General features: G+C 43.8%; 1 protein-coding gene across 1 annotated transcript; it reads left to right on the top strand.

Annotated features, from left to right (window-relative positions):
• Positions 1 to 2,667: 2,667 nt before the first annotated feature.
• On the top strand, positions 2,668 to 23,400 carry dnase1l4.1 (deoxyribonuclease 1 like 4, tandem duplicate 1). The gene is made up of 10 exons (XM_056300898.1): positions 2,668 to 2,771; positions 11,013 to 11,098; positions 11,361 to 11,449; positions 12,461 to 12,550; positions 13,343 to 13,455; positions 14,184 to 14,296; positions 16,645 to 16,802; positions 17,360 to 17,456; positions 18,729 to 18,801; positions 23,225 to 23,400. The coding sequence occupies exons 2-10, from the start codon at positions 11,018 to 11,020 to the stop codon at positions 23,398 to 23,400; spliced, it is 990 nt and encodes a 329-aa protein (XP_056156873.1). The 5' UTR covers positions 2,668 to 2,771; positions 11,013 to 11,017.
• The last annotated feature ends 1,501 nt before the right edge of the window (positions 23,401 to 24,901 follow it).

Below are 24,901 nucleotides of genomic sequence, written 5' to 3'. Positions count from 1 at the left end.
ATGCTGGAAGAATGCCTGACGCCATCTGTTAAGCATGGTGGAGGTAATGTGATGGTCTGGGGTTGCTTTGGTGCTGGTAAGGTGGGAGATTTGTACAGGGTAAAAGGGATTCTGAATAAGGAAGGCTATCACTCCATTTTGCAACGCCATGCCATACCCAGTGGACAGCGCTTGATTGGAGCCAATTTCATCCTACAACAGGACAATGACCCTAAACACACCTCCAAATTGTGCAAGAACTATTTAGAGCAGAAGCAGGCAGCTGGTATTCTATCGGTAATGGAGTGGCCAGCGCAGTCACCAGATCTGAACCCCATTGAGCTGTTGTGGGAGCAGCTTGACCGTATGGTACGCAAGAAGTGCCCATCCAACCAATCCAACTTGTGGGAGCTGCTTCTGGAAGCGTGGGGTGCAATTTCTCCAGATTACCTCAACAAATTAACAGCTAGAATGCCAAAGGTCTGCAATGCTGTAATTGCTGCAAATGAAGGATTCTTTGACGAAAGCAAAGTTTGATGTAAAAAAAATCTTATTTCAAATACAAATCATTATTTCTAACCTTGTCAATGTCTTGACTCTATTTTCTATTCATTTCACAACATATGGTGGTGAATAAGTGTGACTTTTCATGGAAAACACAAAATTGTTTGGGTGACCCCAAACTTTTGAACGGTAGTGTACATACACATTTTCATTCTCTTACTGTTTCATGTCTTTCATCTCTTTCACATGCAGACACCCCTGTGTCTCAGCAGTCGTTTTCTCACACACACAAAGGTTGTTTTGCATATTCATGCACACATTTTACCCTATCTCTCTCTCTCTTTCTCTCTCTCTCTCTCTCTCTCTCTCTCTCTCTCTCTCTCTTTCCTGCTTCAGCCCCAGTCCATGGATTTAACTGGTCTGACAGGTTTTAACGTTCCATCAGGAAGCTGTGATGACACCAGGGATGTGGCTCTTTGAGGAGCCCTTGTTTGGAAACAGTTTCATCATCTCTCAGGTTTTGTCTTCTGTTAAGCTGAGATCCAGACAGAGAGGCTGGCTGTGTTAAGCTGGGTCATCTCATGAAGTCATCCATCCCCCATCTAGCTGAACTGCTCAACATCAGATCCAATAGACTGCTGCTCAGGCTGGTGGAGGTCTGTGCTTCCGTGCCAGAAGCCCTCAGAGCGTTTGCTGAGGATTGTACTCTATCTGACCAATGGGATGATGAATATGAGTATGTCTTTCTTTCCCTGGCTGTCTCCCCTGATGTGGGACAGTGGCGAGATAAGGAGGACATCCTGTTGTCTCTAAAGACCCTAGAGTTGGGAGATTTTGAGACTCTAGGGGGGAAAAAACAGCCTATTATATCAGTGTGAAGGTTTCAAACTTACACTCCCTGGCAGGGGTGAAGGTGTCGAGATGGACTGAGTTTTTTGGTGTGGGATCATCCCCGAGGGGCTGTTGGCAGTCCCTGTACAAACCTCCTGCTAACAAAACGGATGATTGACATCCAGTGGAGGATTGTACATGGGGCCATAGCTACATAAAGGTATCTGGTGCACCTCAATCCTGGCACAGGGGATGGCTGTCCTTTCTGCTTGCAGACAGAAACAATATACCATCTGTTTATCCAGTGCTCCAGACTGGTCAGACTGTTCAGCCTTCTACAGACATGGTTTCAGGGCTTAGGAGAAAGATTTTCTTTTTGTCTCTTTATCTATGGTCCACATTACTCTGCAAAGAAAAACTGTACACACATTGATGAATTTCATTTCAGGACTGGCCAAATTAGCTATTTGGAAAAGTCAAGTCAATTTTATGTGTGTAGCCCAAGATCACAAATTACAAATTTGCCTCAAGGGGCAACACAACATCCCATCCTTAGATCCTCGCAACCAATAAGGAACAACTCCCTAAAAAAAAAAAAAAAAAACCTTTAACAGGGAGAAAAAGTAGGAACAAACCTCAGGGAGAGCAACAGAGGAGGGATCTCTCTCCCAAGACGGACAGACATGCAATGGTGTTGTGTTTACACAATTTATACAATACAACACTGAAAGATGAGTAACAGAATTGTAATGGAATTATACAATTTATGAACAAGAAAAAAAAACGTGTGAGGGGCAAGGGGTCAGAAGACGTGGTTCTGATGCTAGCTGGGCTGCTGGCAGACCAGCTCAGAGTGGAGTTTGGTTTTTACAGACTGACAAAAAAGACAAAAGTTTTTTGTGAACACCTGGGGCATGCAGGATGTGCTGTGTTCAGTCAGAGAGAATTCTTTGGTTCTGAATACCTTGTTTTTTTTTGTTTTTGAATTTTGTTGTAATTTTTGATAATGAAAAACTGAGTAAATTGAACCAGACACACTCTCTCGCTCCCTCCCTCCCTCTCTCTCTCTCTCTCTCTCTCTCTCTCTCTCTCTCTCTCTCTCTCTCTCTCTCTCTCTCTCTCTCTCTCTCACACACACACACACACAGCAGGAAATATTTAGGAAGGCGGGGGGTTGATGTTATGGTCTTTTTGCGCTTTGGTCCTCGCACCTTTCTCATTGGCTCCCGTTCAACCAAACACATTGCAAGGGGACATCCCATAAAGAATGTCCCTGGTGGCGCCAGCAGACTCAGAGGCTCTATGGTGAAATACACAGGGCTTTCTCCCTCTCTTTCTGAAAGTAAATCTGTCATTTGTGCAAACAGACAAACGGAACTCAACTCAGCAAGTCTCACCTTGACTTAACGAAGAGGACGGCTGGCTTTCTCTTTCTCTCTCAGGTCTCTCATAGACTGGTGAGTAACAACTAAACTGTCATGCAGGAGACATCTTTGTCTGTCTGTGACTGTTTGTCTGTGATTGCAGTGTGTTTACACACCTTGAATTCTTCCTGTCTTTGTGCCGAGTTGAAAACACAGTTTTTGTCTATGCAACTGCATCACAAGGACTGAGTAAAACCTGAAGTGAACCAGTAAAGTTTACATCTGAGCTGCTTCACCATCCTTTATTCAAGTCTGTTTCTGCCCCTATTTTGTGAACACCTGGGTGTTTGTACAGCTGGACATGGCTGGTTAAACCAATGTAATGCAGGAGGATGGAAATAACAAAACAAAAGAAAAAAGAAGATAAGTTAAAGGATAGCTAGTATTTTACATTTTTTTTGGTAGATAAAACTGTAATGGCTTTACAAACTGAACTCTGCTTTGTTGTAGAGTGAAGGAAATAGGCTGTTATTTACCAGAATATTTTTTTTCCAACATTACATCTTGAAAGCGAACTTGCCAGTTAAGGAACAAAAAAAAAAAAAAACCTGAATTAACACAAACATCTTGCCATGGCATTAATTTCTGTCAGAATATGTTTTGTTTTGTTATATATATTTTTTCCAAGTCGATTCAAGTCAAATTTATTTGTATAGCCCAAAATCACAAAGTACTCCTAATGGGCTTTACAATCAGTGGAATGTGCAACACCCCCTCTCCTCGGACCCTCGACTCAGTTGACAGAAAACTGCACAAGAATAACCTCATCAGGGGAGAAAAAAGTAGGAGAAAGCTCAGAAAGAGCAACAGAGTAGGGATCCCTCTTCCAGGGCGGACATGTAATAGGTGTTGAAAACGTAAAGTAGACAAGAGTAACAGAATAGCAATGTGCAACCAGAGATCAGCCATCTACTGATCATGTCTTATCATGTCTTGGCTAAACAATGTAGATACCCACTAGCTGGGCCACTGTCATGAGACACATGTTACTAGGGAAAGAATCAGATGCTACAAAATACATTTAATGTATGTGTCTATACGTGCAAAGATAACTGTGTGTGTGTGTGTGTGTGTGTGTGTGTGTGTGTGTGTGTGCGTGCGTGCGTGCGTGCGTGCGTGCGTGCGTGCGTGCGTGCGTGCGTGCGTGCGTGCGTGCGTGCGTCTGCCATGTGGTCCTACTGCTGAGTAACTTAACCATGGGAAGAGTCTTGGAGGACAATGAGCTTGCAGACAATCTCATCAGGAGATCACATTAACCAGCAGAGTACCTTAAAAGCCACCGTTAATCAACAGTAAAAGGCAGTTAGACAAAGACGAAGGTAATAGTAATCCCCCTGAGCCCACCAGAGGGGACAGGATTCCGGCCGGGAAGAGGATTAAGACAGGCATTTTTGAGCATATTCCAACTTGTGCAGATGTCGACCACAAGAGATGCATTGGCAACACTTTTGCGGTGTAACAGGTGAGCCTGCCGTAAGGTATTATTAACATTGGCTGAGTTTGGGTACATAAAGGATTCATTTCAATTCTGTTTGATTTGGTTCAACTCACTGTGCTCCAATGAGACTCAGATCCTGTTTTAATAACAATAATAATAATTATTATTATTATTACTATTAATAATAATAATAATAATAATACATTTTATTTGTGGGCGCCTTTCAGAGCACTCAAGGACACATTACAGAGCACAGTAAAAAAACAAGCAGCACTGTATCAGCCAACATAAAATCAAAACAAAGCAGGCTAGACAATGAAGAGTTAACACAACAGATAAGTATAAAATCATCATCTGCACAAAACTCAATGAAGCGTGGATCAGACTGAATATGCCAGCTTGAAAAGGTGTGTTTTGAGATGGGATTTGAAGATTGAAAGAGAGTCCGTGTTGTGAATGTCTTGTGGGAGAGAGTTCCATAGGCGGGGGTAGAACGACTAAAGGCTCTAGACCCCATGGTAGTCAAGATCTGAGAGTGCGGGAGGGCGTGTGGATATGAAGGAGTTCAGAAAGATATGAAGGAGCTAGGTTATTAAGGGCCTTAAAAGTGAGGAGCAGGATCTTGAAGTCAATACGGTATATAACAGGGAGCCAGTACAGCTGCTGAAGAACAGGAGTGATATGATCTATGGAAGGAGTTCTGGTAATGCTGCGGGCAGCTGAATTCTGGACCAATTGAAGCTTATGAAGACACTTGAGGGGAAGACCAAAGAGGATAGAATTACAGTAGTCAATACGGGATGTAACCTGGGTGTGAGTGAGTATGGCTGTGCTTTTAGGTGTAAGTGACGGCCGAAGACGATTAATATTGCGTAGGTGGAAGTATGCAGACCGAGTAACATTGTTGATGTGGGCTCCAAAAGATAATGTGCTGTCCAGAATGACAGTGAGTCTTGCTCTAACAATTTTAACTTGTTTCAACTAATTTTTGCCGTGTTGCGTGATGGCATTCAGCTTGTGAGACACAAGCATTCAGAGGCTACACACACAAACACGCACAAACACACACACACACATGCCTGCCCATATTTAAACAAGCTGTCCCTGAAACACATATATTCTGTTTTGTTACCCACTAACTAGTAGGGTTCGTGGGAACAAAAAAAAAGGTCTGATGGTTCCATAGCTTTCATGGCGTGGTGAACTTCCTGTCAGCCCTCATCTGCTTTCTGTTAAGGCAATTTTGATTTTAAATGTTCCCTTAACAGCTTGGGACTGACCATACATCATATTCTTACAGAGATTTCAAGGGTAGTCATGCAATGGGTATTGGTTTTCAACACACACACACACACACACACACAGGTATGCATGCACATGAACTCATCCACACGCAATTTGAACCACAAAACTGGTTTAGTATTCCTCCTCTACTTTTGTGAAAACCATCAGACAGTACATGTACTTTGGTAAGAGGGATGTAAAAATTGTGAATCTCCTGTCAATGTGCACTACTGTGACTGTAAAGGCCTTTGTGATGCCAATGACATTTCAACTGTGCTGCTCACTGAGCTCCATCCACGCATATTGGGAGGCCCTCCAGTTGGTCTTGGTAGGGTTATCAGAGGTGCCAGACATGTTTTTCAAGCTTTACTTTGGTAGAATAGACTAAATTTGCTTAACAGTACAAGTTGTTCTTCATTTCCCTGAGGTCATTTCAGTCAGACAGGGTAAACCAGTCAGTCATCTTCTTCAATCGCTTGTGCATGTAAATATGTTTTTCATGACCATAAAATGCTTGTCATTGTTACCTGCAGTGCTTGGTCGGGTGTTCCTACAGACACGATTGGCCGTATCTGGAAGCCAGATGTGGGTATGTGTCCTGGTCACTGCAATAGTACCTTCTCTGGTCGGTCGGGGCCCCTGTTCGGGGGAGGGGGGGCAACCGGGGGGGGGGGGGATAGCGTGATCCTCCCACACGCTACGTCCCCCTGGTGAAACTCCTCACTGTCAGGTGAAAAGAAGTGGCTGGCGACTCCACATGTATCGGAGGAGACGTGGTAAGTCTGCAGCCCTCCCCGGATCAGCGGGGGGCAGGGATCAGGACAGCTCAGAAAATGGGAGTAACTGGCCAAGTACAACTGGAGAGAAAGAAATGCTTCTCATAGTTTATTCTGATGCATTTAAGAAGCTGATCTGATAATAAACTAAATCTCCTGTGAAAGACATGACTGAGAATGAAAGATGTGCTGCTATGCACTTTGGAGGAGCAATGTAGTTTTTTTTTCTCATTTCCGTTTTATTTCCCTTTTCTGCTATCAGTAAAACTGTGCATTTCATAGGTGGCAGTTTTCATTTTCCTTAACAAGTTGCTTTTTATTCTTATAGCACAAAGTCTCACTTGTGACTGTTACCGTACATGTAAGCATATAGAAACACTGACATCAATGCTGTGTCGGCCATCTTTATCCATGAGCACGCCAAGGAAGCAAATGTGCACACAAACAGAGAAATATATATAAGTCCAGTGTGTATGAAATTACCATTATAACTGCTACTACTGTTAATAATAATGCATTTACAACAAAAAATAAACTGATTTAACATCTTTTATTGAAACATTTTTTCAGCATATAAGGTTAGCCTTCGGAGAGTAATCATAGCATGTAAGTCTTTTAAACCACACCAAAAAAAAAAAGCATTGACAAAAAACAAGAAAATGATCCTTTAGTGATTTATGGGATAAAGTGCATCACAAATCAAATTTATGAGATGTTCAGATTGTCATGTCTTTCCAATGGCCTCCGGTCTTCTGCATGAGCTGTTCCTGCGTTTAAGCTGCAGCCCTTGTTTTCCTACAGCATGTCTAAACTTGGACAAGATGTCAGTTGTACAGAAAACATGTACCTCTGTTATTTGTCCCCCCCCTTTTTTTTCACCCCAATTGCATTTGGCCAATTACCCCACTCTTCCGAGCCGTCCCGGTCACTGCTCCACCCCCTCTGCCGATCCAGGGAGGGCTGCAGACTACCACATGCCTCCTCCGATACATGTGGAGTCACCAGCCACTTCTTTTCACCTGACAGTGAGGACTTTCACCAGGGGGATGCAGCGCATGGAAGGATCACGCTATTCCCCCCAGTCCCCCCCCCCCCGAACAGGCGCCCCAACCGACCAGAGGAGGCGCCAGTGCAGCGACCAGGACACGTACCCACATCCGGCTTCCCACCTGCAGACACGGCCAATTGTGTCTGTAGGGATGCCCAACCAAGCCAGAGGTAACACGGGGATTCGAACTGGCGATCCCCGTGTTGGTAGGCAACAGAATAGACCGCTATGCAACCCGGATGCCCGTAAATCTGTTATTTGGATAAATATGATCCATTGATTAAGCATAAAAGGAAGACAGGTGGTTACGTGACTATGAAGAAGAGAGACCTGTTTTACCAACTGTTTCTTCCATGAGGGTCATTCAAAGAGAAAGAAAGAACGCTGCTTTATTTTGTCATTGCACAGTTGTTTGGTTACAATGAATTTGTCCTCTGCATTTAACCCATTCTATGGTATAGGAGCAGTGGGAAGCTGCAGCACCCGGGAACCAACTCCAGTTCTTCTTTCCATTGCCTTACTCAGGGGCACAGGCAGGAATATTAACCCTAACATGCATGTCTTTTTGATGGCGGGAGGAAACCAGAGCACCCGGAGACAACCCACGCAGACACGGGGAGGACATACAAACTCCACACAGAAAGGACCTGGGACGGCCTGGGTTCGAACCCAGGACCTTCTTGTTGTGAGGCAACAGTGCTAACCACTGGGCCACCGCAGAGCTACTTAAATTGACCCTCATCGTGGATTAGCAGTTTTCTGTTAACTCAAGCAAGGGCTGGCTGCTCTGAAGCAGTTTTAACAGTTAGTGGTTCAAAACATGATTTATTTTCACTTTTCATAACATTTGTATTTTCAATCTTGAGAACATCTGATTCTTTGGTCACTTCCTGGTCAGATACTGGTCATGGGAGTGCCAAGGAGTCTATCAATCTAACAGGATGGGATGATGGCCAGGGTGAGACTTGGCCAAAAGGTCCTGTAGTATATCACTAATCATAACTGGCACCTCACTTTACATGTCATCCAAGTATGGTACCCATACACACGGCCAATTCCCATTTGTCCCTGTGGAATCTGCCATTTGGCCTATCAAAACTACAACGTGCACCTTCTGGTGCCTTCTTCTCTTATCACATCACATTACTCTTCAGCTTCTGTTGTCATGGCCGACATCAAAACATCCAAAACTCTTTGGAAGAGGGCTCTCTGTCTTCCCTGTCTTTGTCTTCCTGCTCTTTGATTCAAACGTCGTCTCAAACATCAGCGCTGTGCTGATATCCCTCCTGCCAAGTTTTTTTTCCCCCACCATAAGACCGACTTCCCTATCTGCCGGCACTTTGTCATGTGCAGCTGGATTTCTATGTGAAAACCTTCTTGGTGATGGAACAGATTCAAATTCTGAGTCTGATAATGCTTCTGAAATCCCCGAAGGTGAAAGGATGTTGATTGAGCAGTTGTTCTCCGTTATCACCGCAAATGTTCTCTCTTCAATAAAATTACTCAACACCCACGCACCACATATCTTTCTCATCTCCCAGTAGATTAGACTGGATGGCAAATGTAAGATAAGACTTTGTGTTGCATCATTTGTCTGCATGCTGTGGCTCTGATCTTTGCTTGTTTGCTTGTCATTTTGCTAATCAAAAATGGCATCTTGTTCTATAGGACACACGCAGAACAAAGGAACGTAATGCCCAAATTTAAATGCTGATGGCAAAGTAAAATGTCCCTTTAGACCGCATCGGCTTCCTGTCTGCATGTTTCGACAGCGATATGGCATATGAGATTTATCCCTTTTCATGAACCATTGAAAAGTAAATGTCAGTGGAGGAGGCCTCTTGGGGACCTTTACATGCCTGTGATAAAACTTCAACGATGCCTGTAAATCAAATGATGGCAAGATAATGGGGTGTAATGGGGGAGTCATCATGCATGGAAGTCTTATCGGTGTGAATACTGTTTTGTTAAAAACAATGACACATTACCAACAGATTTAGTCTATTCGCATTTAGTCTCGGTCTAGGTTACATAACATAAAATAACTAGGTTCCTTCACATCTTTTTTATTTTTTGATTAAACTCACGTGCAAGGAGTTAATGGGTAGCTCACATGAAACGCCACGTAATAGCATATGACACAAAACAAAGAGAACCTTAAATTTAGTAAACAAGATAAGACATTTAGGAAATGATAGGTCTCTATAGTACGCACATGTGATAATATTGCATTGGCTTAGACTTAAACACCAACGTTTTAGAGACTAAACTGCGGGGACCGGAGGTCATTTCCTCCCATTTTCCCCGCAAAATTCCCAATAACTAGAGGAATGCAGCTGTTAAAATGCTCCAATTAGATCGCAAGATCAGCCCCTGGCGGTACTGCACAATGAATGAGGGCTCGTAGCCTACAGGGAATTCTGTGTGTGTGTGTGTGTGTGTGTGTGTGTGTGTGTGTGTGTGTGTGTGTGTGTGTGTGTGTGTTCTGAGAGAGACACATAAATGGGGGTGATAAAACAGTACCCTTTCCGTCTAGATGGACAGATTTGGCAAAAATGAAGTCATTGGCACTGAGCAGTAGAAGGTAGATGATAAATGAAGGTTGACAGCTTGCTGTGAGAGAAAATGCTAATCCTTTCATATTTAAGTCTGTGTCCAGGTAGCGTGGCGGTCTATTCCCTTGCTTACCAACACGAGGATCGGTGGTTTGAATCCCCGTGTTACCTCCAGCTTGGTTGGGCATCCCTACAGGCACAGTTGGCTGTGTCTGCAGGTGGGAAGCCAGGTGTGGGTATGAGTCCTGTTCGCTGCACTAGCACCTCTGGTCAGTCGGGGTGCCTGTTCAGGGGGAGGGGGAATCGGGCATGACCCTCCCACGCGCTACGTCCCCCTGGCGAAACTCCTCACTATCAGGTGAAAAGAAGCGGCCGGCGACTCCACATGTATTGGAGGAGGCCCTCGCTGATCAGCAGAGGGGGTGGAGCAGCGACCAGGATAGCTCGGAAAATAGGGTAATTGGCCAAGTACAATTAGGGAGAAAAAAGGGAGAAAAATCCAAAAGAAAAAAGACAAGGCCAATTATGTCTGTAGGGACACCCGAAAAGAGGCAGCTGGTGACTCCACATGTGTCGGAGGAGACGTGGTAGTCTGCAGCCCTCCCTGGATCGGCAGAGGGGGTGTAGCAGAGACCGGGGCAGCTCAGAAGAATTGGGTAATTGACCAAGTACAATTGGGGAGAAAAAAGCCCCCGAAAAAAGAAAGAAAATCACAGAACGTTGAATCGGATCAATAAGAGACAGCGGTAGTCCAGGTCAACCCCCAGAAACCATCTGGACAGTTGAACTGGACAGCTCCCAGTCAACAGCAGCGGAGCCCTGTGACTACATGTTGCTGATGAAAAGGCTTACATGCTCAGTCAACCCAAATATTCTATCATATTAATGTTTCCAGGAAGACATGGCAAACACATGCCCATAACATTAAATCAGGAACACACTGCCAAGAATGTCTCCACAGCATGTAGTAAACCATAAATAGCATTTCCTCGGGCAAGTTGTCTGTCTCAGCGGGTTTTATAGTAGTATGCTAACTATCATCTTAGAGATACGGCGCGGAAGCATAAACACAGTAAAACACACATGTTTAAACCCAAGCACACAGACACACACAAGAAAAACTTAACCGTTTTCATTAAAACACTGTTGACCTGTTGTCCTAATGTTCTGCAGCTGCCATGAAAATAGCATCGTTTAACATCCAGAGGTTTGGGATCTCCAAAGTGTCAGACCCAGCTGTGCTTGCTATTCTGGTAAAGGTATGGATAACCGTCACCTCACATACTGCCGTCATGTATTCCTTCTTTGCTTCAGGCTTGTCAAATTCAAATTCCACTGAAATATCAGACAAATGTTGGACACCTAGTCTTGTCTTGCCTCTCGTTGTCATCGTCCTCTGCATTTCCCTGCTCTTCTCTCTGTATACCTTCCACCTGTTGCTGTGTTAATGGTTCCACACAAATAGTATCTTGTACTTGTCTCTTCTATCACTCTTACCCCCCATTTCTGTCTCACCATCAGATAGTATCTCGGTATGACATCATTGTGATTATGGAGGTGGTGGACATTAGCGGTGAATCGGTCAAAATCTTCCTCGATGCCCTAAACAAGTAAGACCAGTGTCTGTTCTGTCAATATTATCATCATTTTCAGCAATGACCCAAAAAAAATACATACAAACTGCTATGCGTTGACCAACAACTAAGCTGTCTGTCTCATTAAGTCTCATATGATAAGGCTGTATTTGTAATATGTCTGGTTTTGTCTTTATTGTTTATGTGCTGGTACTCTGAAAATCATTTGTGACGAAAGGTGTTTTTGAAAAGCAAGTCGGAAATGAATGTGGCTTAATTTGACTTCAGTCTGTCTCTAAACCCTCTTGTGTCTTCACTTCTGTCCCTCTGTGTTAATTTGTCTGTCTGTCTGTGTGCCTGTGAGTTAATTTGTCTATCTTTCTGTTTTTCTGTCTGTGTTAATATCTGTCTGTCTGTGTGCCTGTGTTTTAATTTGTCTGTCTGTCTGTCTGTCTGTCTGTTTGCCTGCCTGTCTGTCTGTATGTATGTCTCTGTCTGTCTGTTAATTTGTCTGTCTGTCTGTCTGTCTGTCTGTCTGTCTGTCTGTCTGTCTGTCTGTGTGTTAATTTGTCTGTCTGCCTGCCTGTGTGTCTGTGTATGTCTGTGTGTGTCTGTGTGTGTCTACCTGCCTGTCTGTCTGTATCTGTCTGCCTGTCTGTGTGTCTATGTTAATTTGTCTGTATGTGTGCCTGTGTGTTAACTTGTTTGTCTGTCTGTCTGTCTGTCTGTCTGTTAATTTGTCTGTCTGTCTGTCTGTCTGTGTGTTAATTTGTCTGTCTGCCTGCCTGTGTGTTTGTGTATGTCTGTGTGTGTCTGTGTGTGTCTACCTGCCTGTCTGTCTGTATCTGTCTGCCTGTCTGTGTGTCTATGTTAATTTGTCTGTATGTATGCCTGTGTGTTAATTTGTCTGTTTGCCTGTGTGTCTGCGAGTCTGTCTACCTGCCTGTCTGTGTGTGTGTGTGTGTGTGTGTGTGTGTGTGTGTGTGTGTGTCTACCTGCCTGTCTGTCTGTCTGTGTGTATGTGTGTGTGTGTGTGTGCGTGTAAAGAGCCAGTGCAGAGCAGCACCACTACAGTCTGAAGATCAGCTCTCGTCTGGGCAGGACGTGCTACAAGGAGCAGTACATGTTCCTCTACAGGTGAACTCTGTCTCTCTACAGCTGAGGCTCATGAGGAGTAACTAACAACTTAACAAGAGACTCCACAGTATTAAGAAAAAATAAGCATGACTGTAGATGTCTTGAATAATTTGTCTGACTACCAGTTGATCGTTAATTCTAGAAATAAGACTTGGACACTGGCCATTGGTTGAATTGCAGCGGGTCTGAAAAATGGGTCCTCAGTAGACACAAATTATTAGTGTATCTGCATCCCCACCAATAATGTTTTCATTTACCCTTTTCATATCTAAAATGTGGCAATAGTATGTGGCGGTGAATGCGGTGAAATGGTGTGAAAGGGTCCATGGCTAAAATCGGTTCTCGGTACAGTACAGCACAGCAGCCTTATTTATGCACTGGCACAGCATTTTCTTAAAACTTTGTCAAGGGGCCTCTCACAGAACCTCAGCATTTCTGGCACACACCCAGTGAAAATGTAAATTCGCTTTCCACATATGCATCTGCAAAGACGATGGCATCATATTTTAGTGGCTTTCTATGTTATTGCACTGTAACTGCAGCGCAGACAAGCTAACAGTTGCCAAAAGCAACTGTTTGACGTGCAACTACAGACAACATATAAGAAATAGCAATAAATCAAAAGAAGCTAGTCCTCAAATCAAACTATAGGAGTAAAATTAAGATGTTGAGTATTAGTGAGGCAGCTGGCAAGCTGGGTTGGGAGGAACACACGACAATACAAACACTTGCATCTGTGTGTGTGTGTGTGTGTGTGTGTGTGTGTGTGTGTGTGTGTGTGTGTGTTTGAAGGGATGACCTGGTAGATTTGGTTGGCACATACCAATTCGATGACCAGGCCACTGAGAAAGAAGATATTTTTGCCAGAGATCCCTACATCCTCCGATTCAAATGTCCTTGTACTGGTATGCAACACTACATGTGTTTGTACACATCTGAGTGTGTGTGTGTGTGTGTGTGTGTGTGTGTGTGTGTGTGTGTGTGTGTGTGTGTGTGTGTATATATATAAAAATCAATACAGATGCAGGGAAAAAAGTTTTAATGCATAGCAGTACAGGCCTGTTTCATGTGTCTCGCACTCATCAGCTGCTATATATACATACATACATACATACATACATACACACACACACACACACACACATATATATATATATTCTTATCTATAATGCCCATGTTTGTCTATCTCTCCCATACTATACCTACAACTAATGCATACAGCTTGCCTTACTTTCCTTTTTCCTTTCTTTCTTACCTTATACGTATATAATACACAATATATATTGTGTATTATATATAAGGTATGGTTTATCTCCAGTACTTAAGATACCATTCTTGCACCACATAATTATATTAAATTAGTTAGTTTGTGTGGCTTTCTCTCTGTGAGTCTGCCTCTGTGTGTTATCATTTTTTGTGTGTTTCTGTGAATATATATATATATATATGCATTAGGTTTGTGTGACTGTATCCGCCTACTACTTGGTTGTGTGTGAATTTCTCTATATGCCGGCCTTCCTGTCTATCTTTTTATGTATCTGTGTGTGCGTCATACCTGGATGTGAATATGTATTTTTCCCATCTCTCTGCATATCTATCAATGTGCATTTGTGTGTGTGTATCCCTGGACCAGTCTTGAAGGACCTGGTGCTGATTCCGGTCCACACTAAGCCAGATGACTCAGACAGGGAGTTGGATGAGCTGTATGACGTCTTCCAGGATGTCAAGAGGAAGTGGAGGACTGATGTGAGGATCAATTATACAGATGCACCAGCCATCATATGTGTTCTGTTTCACATTGGGCACACAGGAAATATATCAAAATCGCATATATGGCAATCATACCAGAGCAATACAGTTTAAGATTATGCACAGAATTTACATATCCCCTAATCGCAGAGATCATTTCAAGCCTACTCTTTCACCCATGTGCCTTAAATGCAAGACAGAAATTGGTACTCTAACTCATTGTCTTTGGTCATTCCATAAGCTGCAAAGGTCCAGTGTGCTATCTGAAATAGAAAACAAAATACTGGGTTTGGAACTAGAGACAGACCCATTGTCCCTCATCCTGGGCCTCCAAAGCAGATATGTAACATTAGAAAACAATAAGAGATTGTACTGCATGATTACTTATGCTGCAAGGAAGAGCATTTTATTGCAGTGGATTAATGAAAATGTACCAACCGTTCAAGGCTTGCCGAGAGTGCTGTCTGATTTAGTGCCATTAGAGTATCTTACATGCATATCACATTCAAAAACAGACCAATTTTATAAAAATTTGGGAACCCTATCTGGACTACAAAGAGCCTGGTGTCTCTGCCATCATGCTGCAGGGGTTTTCCTGATTGCACATTATCATTGTAGCTGCTGGGGTTGTGTATGAATCTGAGCTGTGTTTCTGGTTTGTTTGTTTTTATTGTTTAGTACTTTTTTCTTCTTATGAATTTCATAATGTATCCATCTATCATCTACTTGCTGTAAAAATGAAAACTAATAAATATATTGCTAAAAAAAAATCAAATATATGAAACACTCAACTGGACTTGACACTGCAGAGTTGAAGACTTTTCGCCATTCATCCAAACCGCTTCTCCATTTGGGATTTCCGATGGAGAAATCCCAGCATTTGGACCTCCGGCGAAGCTGCTGCTTCTGATGAAAGAGGATGTGCATAAGGACACCCGCTCTGAAGATGCTTTGCTTTTGGTACCCTCTGAGCGTGACATCGCTCCTCAAGCACCATGATTTTCCCATTGAAAAGCAGAACTGAAGAAGCTATTCGGATTAATGGCACAAAGTCTTCAGCTCTACACTGACAGGTCCTGTATATACTTTTTTTTTTTATGGATTGGATCCCCCCCCCCCCCTTTTCTCCCCAATTGCATCTGGCCAATTACCCCAATCTTCCGAGCTGTCCCAGTCACTGCTCCACCCTCTGCTGATCCGGGGAAGGCTGTAGTCTACCACATGCCTCCTCCGATACATGTGGAGTCACCAGCCGCTTCTTTTCACCTGACAGTAAGGAGTTTCGCTAGGGGGACGTGGCGCGTTGGAGGATCACGCTATTCCCCCCAGTTCCTCCTCCCCCCTGAACAGGTGCCCTGACCGACCAGAGGAGGCGCTAGTGCAGCAACCAGGACACATACCCACATCAGGCTCCCCACCCACAGACACGGCCAATTGTGTCTGTAGGGACACCTGACCAAGCTAGAGGTAACACGGGGATTCGAACCGGCGATCCCCACGTTCATAGGCAACAGAATAGACCGCTACGCCACCCAGATGCCCCAGTATATTCTTTTTAATACAAGATACAAAGAGGTAGTTTTGTTGACATTTTTGGTGAAAGATAGATACCCAGCTTTAGCTGAGAATAACATGCTATTCCCTAAAAATCAATTTGTACAGTGACAATTACATGAGGATGATTGAAAACAACTCTAAATACATCGGTCTAAGTAGTGATGAGCAGGCTGTCTTCTTCCTACAGCGTTAACAATGACGCTTCATGTGCCAGAGAACGTCATTGATCTAGCATCCTGTGTTTTACAACACTGTGAATGTTCTCTCGGGGGTTTAAGATGATCCACAGCATAGGATCCAACATATTCCACAACTGTACAATGATCTAGATCAGAGGTATCTAATTTTGCACCACGGAGGACCATGTGTATGCAGGTTTTCCTTCCAACTCAGCACTACACCAGCTGTTTTCACTAGCTAGTCCTCCCTCGCCTGGTTGAAGGTGTGGTAGCAAGTGAAACCACTTAAGTGTTAGTGTTGGGCTGGAAAGAAAACCTGCATACACATGGCTCCACACGGCACATAATCGAATACAACTGATCTAGAATGCATTCTTGAAAACCGAGGGTTCATTATAATGACTCATAGCTTGCTTTCCAGGAGGTTACGATTCCCTCTAAAATAATGATGTTCAACCAATATACCGTCTAGACCACTGATGTTCAGTTATGTACTCGGTTTTATTTCCAACCTAACACCACACGAGGTGATCTCAGACTAGACTTACCTTGTCTGAAGGTGTGCTAATAAATCGCACATGTTGCCGCTCTGCTGTCTTGTTTTGGTAGAACATAATGATCCTGGGGGACTTCAATGCGGATGGCTCCTACCTCTCTAAGAAAGACATGCGGGACCTCCGTATCCGTAAAGACAAGAACTTCCACTGGCTGATTGGAGATGACGTGGACACCACTGCCAGCACTAGAAATGACCACACGTATGATAGGTAATAACACACGCGTGCACACATCCCAAGAAGCAACACTGCATAAGGTCAGAAATCTCTGCATCTTCCTCTTAACTGCACCAAATTAGTTTTATCTTACAGGATAGAAATTCTGTCTCTACATGCTACTGTTTGTCTTTTTCTAGCTGTGTGCTCTAACATGTTCGTTCTGGAGTTGCGGTAATATTTTCAGGATATTAAGGCCCTAAACTTTAGTATTGGTTGCTTGTGCTATTCTTAATCCAGGGATTGAATTTTACTTGGCGCTTAGCACTTTCTCAAACACAAACACACACACACACACACACACACACACACACACACACACACATACACACAGATTTTGCAAATTGGTTCCTCAGTACTGAAGCAAACATTTATTTATTTATTTTGTACTATTCTGAATGATGCTTAATGAGGCCTGAGTTTAAAAAAAATTAACCTATCTTTTGAGTTCAGTTAGTGAAAGGGTAGTTTGGACCAAAATAAATGGGGGGGAAAATGCTAACCTTTTAACTGTGCATGTGACTGGCTCTGTCTTGGGTCGGTCTCTGCAGAATAGTGGTCTATGGAGACGACATGGTGGAAGCTATTGTGCCAAACTCAGCTAAGCCCTTCAACTTCCAGATGGCATATGGACTCACTGAGGGACAGGTAAATTCTGTGTTTAGACATAAAATTCAACAAGAAATCTGCAATTACCACCAAAGTGACTTCAAAGGACATAATATAGTAAACCTGTGTTTTTCACTGAAACAAACTGACCTCTTGACCATAATTTTATTTTATACCAGAAGCATCTTGGTTGGCATGTTTTTGTAGCATCAATATTGTCATTTATCATCTTTCAGTGATATTGAATTGTGATGATATTCAGATATTGTCATATAATACACAATTTGTTGTCTAAATTAAGGATAACTTGAATCTAGCACCTAAAATTTTCCACTCGATAAGGTCCGAATAATTTGAGGGAATATTTCAGGGAACTCGTTTTGTTTGATATAATAATAATAATCATCATCATCATCATCATTACATTTATATAGCGCTTTTCTAGACACCCAGAGTGATTCACGTTGAAGGGGGTAACTCACTTCAACCACCACTAATCTATACTTCATATGATATATGATTATACACACACGGACATTTATATATATTAATTATACATATAATTATACTTCATAATACCAAAGAGTTCAATGGGATAAAATTCACCTGGACTCTTAGATATGGTATTTTTGAATATGTAAGCAGATATCATGATATTTCAATCCATCCATCCACTGTCCAATCCTTTGATAATGTTTTTCCTTATCGGCCAGCATTAGGTGATGGAACTTTTTATAACTGCCAGAGAATTGTCTATCTCATCAAAAGTTAACTCTACTGGGCATCCAGGGGCCAACATGGGGATCGACGGTTCGAATCCCCGTGTTACCTCCGGCTTTGTCGGGCGTCCCTACAGACACAATTGGCTGTGTTTGCGGGTGGGAAGCCGGATGTGGGTATGTGTCCTGGTCGCTGCACTAGTACCTCCTCTGGTTGGTCGGGGTGCCTGTCCGGGGGGGGCGGGGTAGAGTGATCCTCCCACGCGCTACATCCCCCCCAGCGAAACTCCTCACTGTCAGGTGAAAAGAAACGGCTGGCGACTCAACATGTATCGAAGGAGACATGTGGTAGTCTGCAGCCCTCCCCGGATCGGCAGAGGGAGGTGGAGCGACTGGGACGGCTTGGAAGAGTGGGGTAATTGGCCGGATACAATTGGGGAGAAAAAAAGCCCCCTCAAAAAAAAGTTAACTTTACTGTCCAAGGTCAGAAAAAGTCGATTTTACCTGGATTGATCGATTTGTTAAGCAGCCGTTGAAAATCAGTCAGTCAGTCAGTCAGTGGATCTGTCAGTGACTCTAGGCTCTTTTTCAGGCACTGAAAGTCAGTGACCATTATCCTGTGGAGGTGGAGATGAAGCACACAAATCAAACAGATGGATACGATGGTAACCAGCAGAACACTTCTCATCCTCAGCATTTATATGATTTCTGCAAATTCCATTTTGAACATTTCAGTTTACATCCCTTTAGTTAAGTAATCTTTGTTTTGTCTTCTTGTCATGCACCTTGTATGTGATCTCTGCTCATCATTATCATCACCAGGCAGACATCAAAGGGCAACAAGTTTAAAAAAAATAAATAGATGAAACCTCTAAATGAAAGTTTGTCTCCTGCCAAAAGCAGGTTTATTTACGAGTTGTGTATAAACATGGGGTGCCAGATGTTACTTGCTTATCACATTTTTCAAAATAGGGTTTACTTAATGGTGGGTTATTATGCAGGTAACGACAACAGATCCTGCTGTTACCTGCGATCCACATGAACGGATTCAACCTCTGATTTTCTTACCTGGATTATTAAGCGTGCATAAAGACAATGGCAGCGCCAGTTGATTTTTATTGGTGTGCTCAGTTGGAGTGTGACTTAATTGGAGGGATATAACATAACGTGGCTGCCATTTCTCTCCAATGTCCCAAAAACCGTAACGAACCATTGGACGCCTAGCATAACATACATCTCCAGGTATATTATAAATTATGCTGCCAGCTCCCTAGTAAGTAATGACTGCACAGCACATAGAATAACTTACAGAATATAAACAAACAATAATGGTGAAGCAGGGTGGCACGGTGGCGCAGTGGTTAGCGCAGTCACCTCACAGCAATAAGGTCCTGGGTTCGAGCCCCAGGGTAGTCCAACCTTGGGGGTCGTCCTCTTTGCATGTTCTCTCCATGTCTGTGTGGGTTTCCTCCGGGTGCTTCGGTTTCCTCCCACAGTCCAAAGACATGTAGGTCAGGTGAATCGGACATACTAAATTGCCCCTGTGTGTGTGTGTGTGTGTGTGTGTGTGTGTGTGTGTGTGTGTGTCTCGCCCCTGTGTGATGGCCTGCCACCCAATGACTGCTGGGATAGGCTCCAGCATCCCCGCGACCCTGAGAGCAGGATAAGTGGTTCGAATAATGGATGGAATGGAATGGTGAAGCATGAGAATAACTGCTTTATGGCAATACCTGGCCTAGTAATGCAGTGCCATTATAAGACAGTCACTCACCATTAGGTGTCTTCATAGAAGAACAATGTGTCTGTTATTTTGATTGTTGGCAAAGGCGTCAATGACTTCCTGGTGTTTATGGCCAACAATGCCAAGTAACTGTTCCGGGTGTCCTGTTCCTCAGGTATGTTTTTAAACACTGGAGGCAAGAGAAACTCCACTCGCAGCTTGCTGATGACACGGGAAGCGTTACTGATATACATATCAGTGTATCAACAAGTCCATACAGGCGTCCTTGTATGGGCTCGTAAGTGACAGGAACTCCATGGTGCTTCTTTTCTTTGCAGCAGCCGGTGGACCTGGTGTAACTCTGCAGCCAAGTTCTCATCATTGATTCCATAATACCGGGACATTGGCAGTATAGATTGTTTGTTAAGAAAATGTGTGTGTTTATGGCTCAGGGCTGTCACACCCATCAGCACATCATTTGCTTCTGCTGAAAAGCAGATCTTCATTTCACTTAAGAGTCTGTCAATAACAGGATAGAACGAGTGCTTTCGCATGTCATCCATGGTGTCATGCCTTCTCTCTATTGGAGCCTCGACTACAAAACCCTCCAAGTGTCAAGGTGGTTGGGCCTGTCTTTCCTCATGCGGGGGGTTCTGTGCAGTGATGCTAGCCTTCAGACACAGGTCCTCTGCTCGCTGTCTAATATTTTTCCATGAATCCTCTGTGAGTTTTTCGGAGATGGCAGTGATTACAGACTGGGCCAGGTCTCTCACCGATGCTAGATCAGGCTCGGGTGACAGCAGCTGATCAGACATGAATTTAGTCACCTGAACAGATCTTCAAAGAGAGCCAGATGCAGGACAAACTGCTCGTCTATGACAGCACGTATAGCCCTTGCCTCGGCCTTCCTGCGTGGGTTCAACTGATCGATCGTGTCTAGCAGGGTAGCTCGGATGGATGGAAGAGCTTTCTTGATGGCACAGAGTGCGGAATACTGGCATGTCCGGCATGTGTCGGATAACTTCTTAAACTCTACGGGCTACGCTTTCGGTTCAAGTTCTTTCTGCTTTTTCATAAAGATATCATGCACAATTGACCCAGAGGGGGAAAAAATTATACAGCATTTGCACCGTTTCGAAAAACTCAGCTGCAGTTTTCACATTGTTTACGCAATCCACCAACACGGGATTAAGCCTATGAGCATGGCAGTGTATGTAAAGTGCTTGTGGCACCTCTTCACGAAGCTTTTCTTGCACCCCACTGTTACATCCTGACATTACGGCCGCGCCGTCATAACACTGCCCGGTACGTGCACTGAGATCACTGTTGCACTGACTGACAGTATTTATGATGCTGTTCAGAAGGGAGTCCGCATCCAATCCGTACAAAGCCTCTTTGCTCAAATAACGTACCACGGCAGAAATGTGCTCTTTCTTTACTCACGCCTTTACTCTAGTCGACCATGAGTGCAAAATACTCTGCCTTCCTCACGTCATTACTGATTTCTTTTCTCAATTTATCTGACTCACCTCTTTAAGAACTACTACCCTGTTACTTGTTCTTAGCACTTCTTGTATTCACTCATTAAAAAAAAAATCTCTTTCTTGCGCTTTTACAGTAAAAGTGCAAGAAATAGATTTTTTTTGTTTTTGTTTTTTTAATGAGTGAATACAATAAGTGCTAAGAGCAAGTAACAGGGTAGTAGTTCTTGAAGAGGTGAGTTTTCAACCTGCGCCGAAAGATGGGCAGCGACTCCGCTGTCCTGACATCAGTGGGGAGTTCATTCCACCACTGTGGGGCCAGGACAGAAAGACCCGTGACCGGGTCGATCAGCAGCAGGGGTCTCTGAGCGACGGGGCAACCAGGCGTGCTGAGGCAGCAGAGCGAAGTGGTCGGTCGGGGGTGTAGGACTTGACCATGGCCTGGAGATAGGGAGGAGCTGCTCCTTTCACTGCCCTGTAGGCGAGCACCAGAGTCTTAAACTGGATGCGAGCAGCTACTGAGAGCCAGTGTAGGGACATTGTTATATTCTTTGGTAGAATAACCACACGACGTATTGCTTAATAAACTTTACTAAAAGAATTGCAAGGCAGACCGTTAGCTTCCAACATGCTCTGACAGGTTCTCAGCAGCAACTAACTACAACATTCAAAGAGTCAACCTAACCTACTGTTACTAGTGACCTAAGAATACAGTGCCCTCTAACGGTTGGCAGTATAGAACTCAATGTAATATAGGGTAACTAGATTACTCAACACAACAGACATGAGAAGGGGAGTTGTGTGGGAGAACTTAGCGCGGTTGAACACCAGACGAGCTGCAGCTTTCTGAACAAGCTCCAGAGGTCTGATGACCGACGCCGGGGCACCAGCAAGGAGGGAGTTGCCGTAGTCCAGAGATGACCAGAGCCTGGATGAGCACCTGTGCCGTCTCGTCGGTGAGGAATGGGCGAATCCTCCTGATGTTATAGAGGAGAAATCTGATGGAGCGAGCAACCGATGCAACATTTGCAGCAAACGACAGTTGGTCGTCCAGGATCACCCCCAGATTCCTCGCAGTCCGAGTTGGCGTCACCACAGTGTTGTCAGTGGTGATGGCCAGGTCTCGGTGCAGGCAACCTTTCCCCGGGAGGAACATTAGCTCTGTCTTGTCCAGACTGAGCTTCAGGTGGTGTGTCGCCATCCACTCCGAGATGTCAGTCAAGCACGCAGCAATGCAGCGTGTCAAAAATAAAATAAATAAATTCTATTAACTTAATGTACAATTAATTTATATTGTAAATTGATTTATTAATTTATAGTGTAACTTCTTCACACATTTTTTTCACTGAATAAAATGAATTGTTCGACTGTGTGACGACCAGATAATGTCACACAGTCGAACAATCAATTCAGTTAATTTAATTTACAATTAATTCATATTGTAAATTAATTTATTAATGTCTGCGATGGACTGGCGACCTGTCCAGGGTGTTTCCCCGCCTTGCGCCCAATGTGCACTGAGATAGGCTCCAGTGCCTCACGACCCTTATCGTGACAAGCGGCTTGGAAAACGAATGAATGAATGTATTTTGTAACTTCTTCACACTTTTCATTTTTTCCACTGAATAAAATGAATTGTTTAGCTGTGTGACGACCAGATAATGTCACATGGTCGAACAATTAAGTTTATTCAAGGGAAAAAAAATGAAATGCGTGAAGAATTTACAAAATTTCTCGGGGGTGCTATGGCCTTTCCTGGAGGGGTTTCAGCCCCTCCAAGCCCCTCACCCCCACCCCAACGCTGCCTCTGCATAAAGACGACAGAACGTGTCATTCTGGACGGAAACCATTGTGTTCACTCATTTTGATTTCTTGCTCTCTCCTCAGTGTTTGCACAGCAGCAGCGGTATAAGCCCGTCTCCGGCCTTCCAGGTCAGGATGCAGACTTGGTGGAGCTTAAAAGAGGAAACCTACTGCTGGAAAGAGAGAAGCTCAGTCTGGAGATCCAGATTCTCCGCGCTAAACTGGCCAAGCAGTCGCACATCCCCACTGATCAATTTTAACCTAAAGCCATTAGAAGCTGTGGATGATGTTCCAGTGAACTCTCAAGCCAGCTAGGAGCTCTTGAGAAAGTGTCCTTTTACATTTTAACCCCCTTTTTATTTCAGGAATGACACTATTTTCCAGAGTGACGTACAAGAAGTGCAGCAGTAGAATAAGATTCAGTTATTAGATTACCAGTATTAAATGTAGTATAAGAAATAGAAGTAGGAAGTTAAAGGATCAGAGAACCCCGATAATATTCGTTACTGTAATCACTCGAGAGGGAGTTGTTAGCAAGATACAGATAGGCTACTGTAAGGGCTAAAGAGCATATATATACAGTGCATCCGGAAAGTATTCACACCCCTTCACTTTCCCCACATTTTGTTATGTTACAGCCTTATTCCAAAATGGATTAAATTCCTTTTTTTTTCTCATCAATCTACACACAATACCCCATAATGACAAAGTGAAAAAAGTTTTGTAGAATTTTTTGCAAATTTATTAAAAATAAAAAACTGAAATATTGCATGTACATAAGTATTCACACCCTTTGCTGTGACACTCAAAATTGAGCTCAGGTTCATCCTGTTTCCACTGATCATCCTTGAGGTGTTTCTACATCTTGATTTGAGTCCACCCGTAGTAAATTCAATTAATCGGGCATGATTTGGAAAGGCATACACCTGTCTATATAAGGTCTCACTGTTGACAATGCATGTCAGAGCAGAAACCAAGCCATGAAGTCAAAGGAATTGTCTGTGGACCTCCGAGACAGGATTGTATCGAGGCACAGATCTGGGGAAGGGTACAAAAAAATTTCTACAGCTTTGAAGGTCCCGAAGAGCACAGTGGTCTCCATCTTTCGTAAATGGAAGAAGTTTGAATCCACCAGGACTCTTCCTAGAGCTGGCCGCCCAGCCAAACTGAGCAATCAGGGGAGAAGGGCCTTGGTCAGGGAGGTGACCAAGAACCTGATGGTCACTGACAGAGCTCCAGCGTTCCTCTGTGGAGATGGGAGAACCTTCCAGAAGGACAACCACCTCTGCAGCACTCCACCAATCAGGCCTTTATGGTAGTTTGGCCAGACGGAAGCCTCTGCTCAGTAAAAAGCACATGACAGCCCACTTGGAGTTTGCCAGAAAGCACCTAAAGGACTCTCAGACCATGAGAAACAAGATTCTCTGGTCTGATGAAACCAAGATTGAACTCTGGCCTGAACACCAAACGTCACATCTGGAGGAAACCAGGCACCTCTCATCACCTTGCTAATACCATCCCTACAGTGAAGCATGGTGGTGGCAGCATCATGCTGTGGGTATGTTTTTCAGCAGCAGGAACAGGGAGACTAGTCAGGATCAAGGGAAAGATGAATGGAGCAAAGTACAGAGAGATCCTTGATGAAAACCTGCTCCAGAGCGCTCAGGACCTCAGACTGGGGCGAAGGTTTACCTTTCAACACGACAACGACCCTAAGCACACAGCCAAGACAACGAAGGAGTGGCTTTGGGACAAGTCTGT

This window comes from Lampris incognitus, chromosome 2 (assembly GCF_029633865.1).
Source record: "Lampris incognitus isolate fLamInc1 chromosome 2, fLamInc1.hap2, whole genome shotgun sequence".
Classification (NCBI taxonomy): domain Eukaryota; kingdom Metazoa; phylum Chordata; class Actinopteri; order Lampriformes; family Lampridae; genus Lampris; species Lampris incognitus.
Note: the sequence above shows the minus strand (reverse complement) of the source record. Positions and strands in the feature narration are given on the sequence as shown.

What these genes read in the sequence shown, in the direction of transcription:
- dnase1l4.1 (XM_056300898.1), top strand. Translation starts at nt 11,018, where the DNA reads ATGAAAATAGCATCGTTTAACATCCAGAGGTTTGGGATCTCCAAAGTG. An exon ending in TTCCTCGATGCCCTAAACAA is followed by an intron (nt 11,450 to 12,460) that starts GTAAGACCAGTG and finishes GTGCGTGTAAAG; the next exon opens with AGCCAGTGCAGAGCAGCACC. An exon ending in ATGGACTCACTGAGGGACAG is followed by an intron (nt 17,457 to 18,728) that starts GTAAATTCTGTG and finishes GCTCTTTTTCAG; the next exon opens with GCACTGAAAGTCAGTGACCA.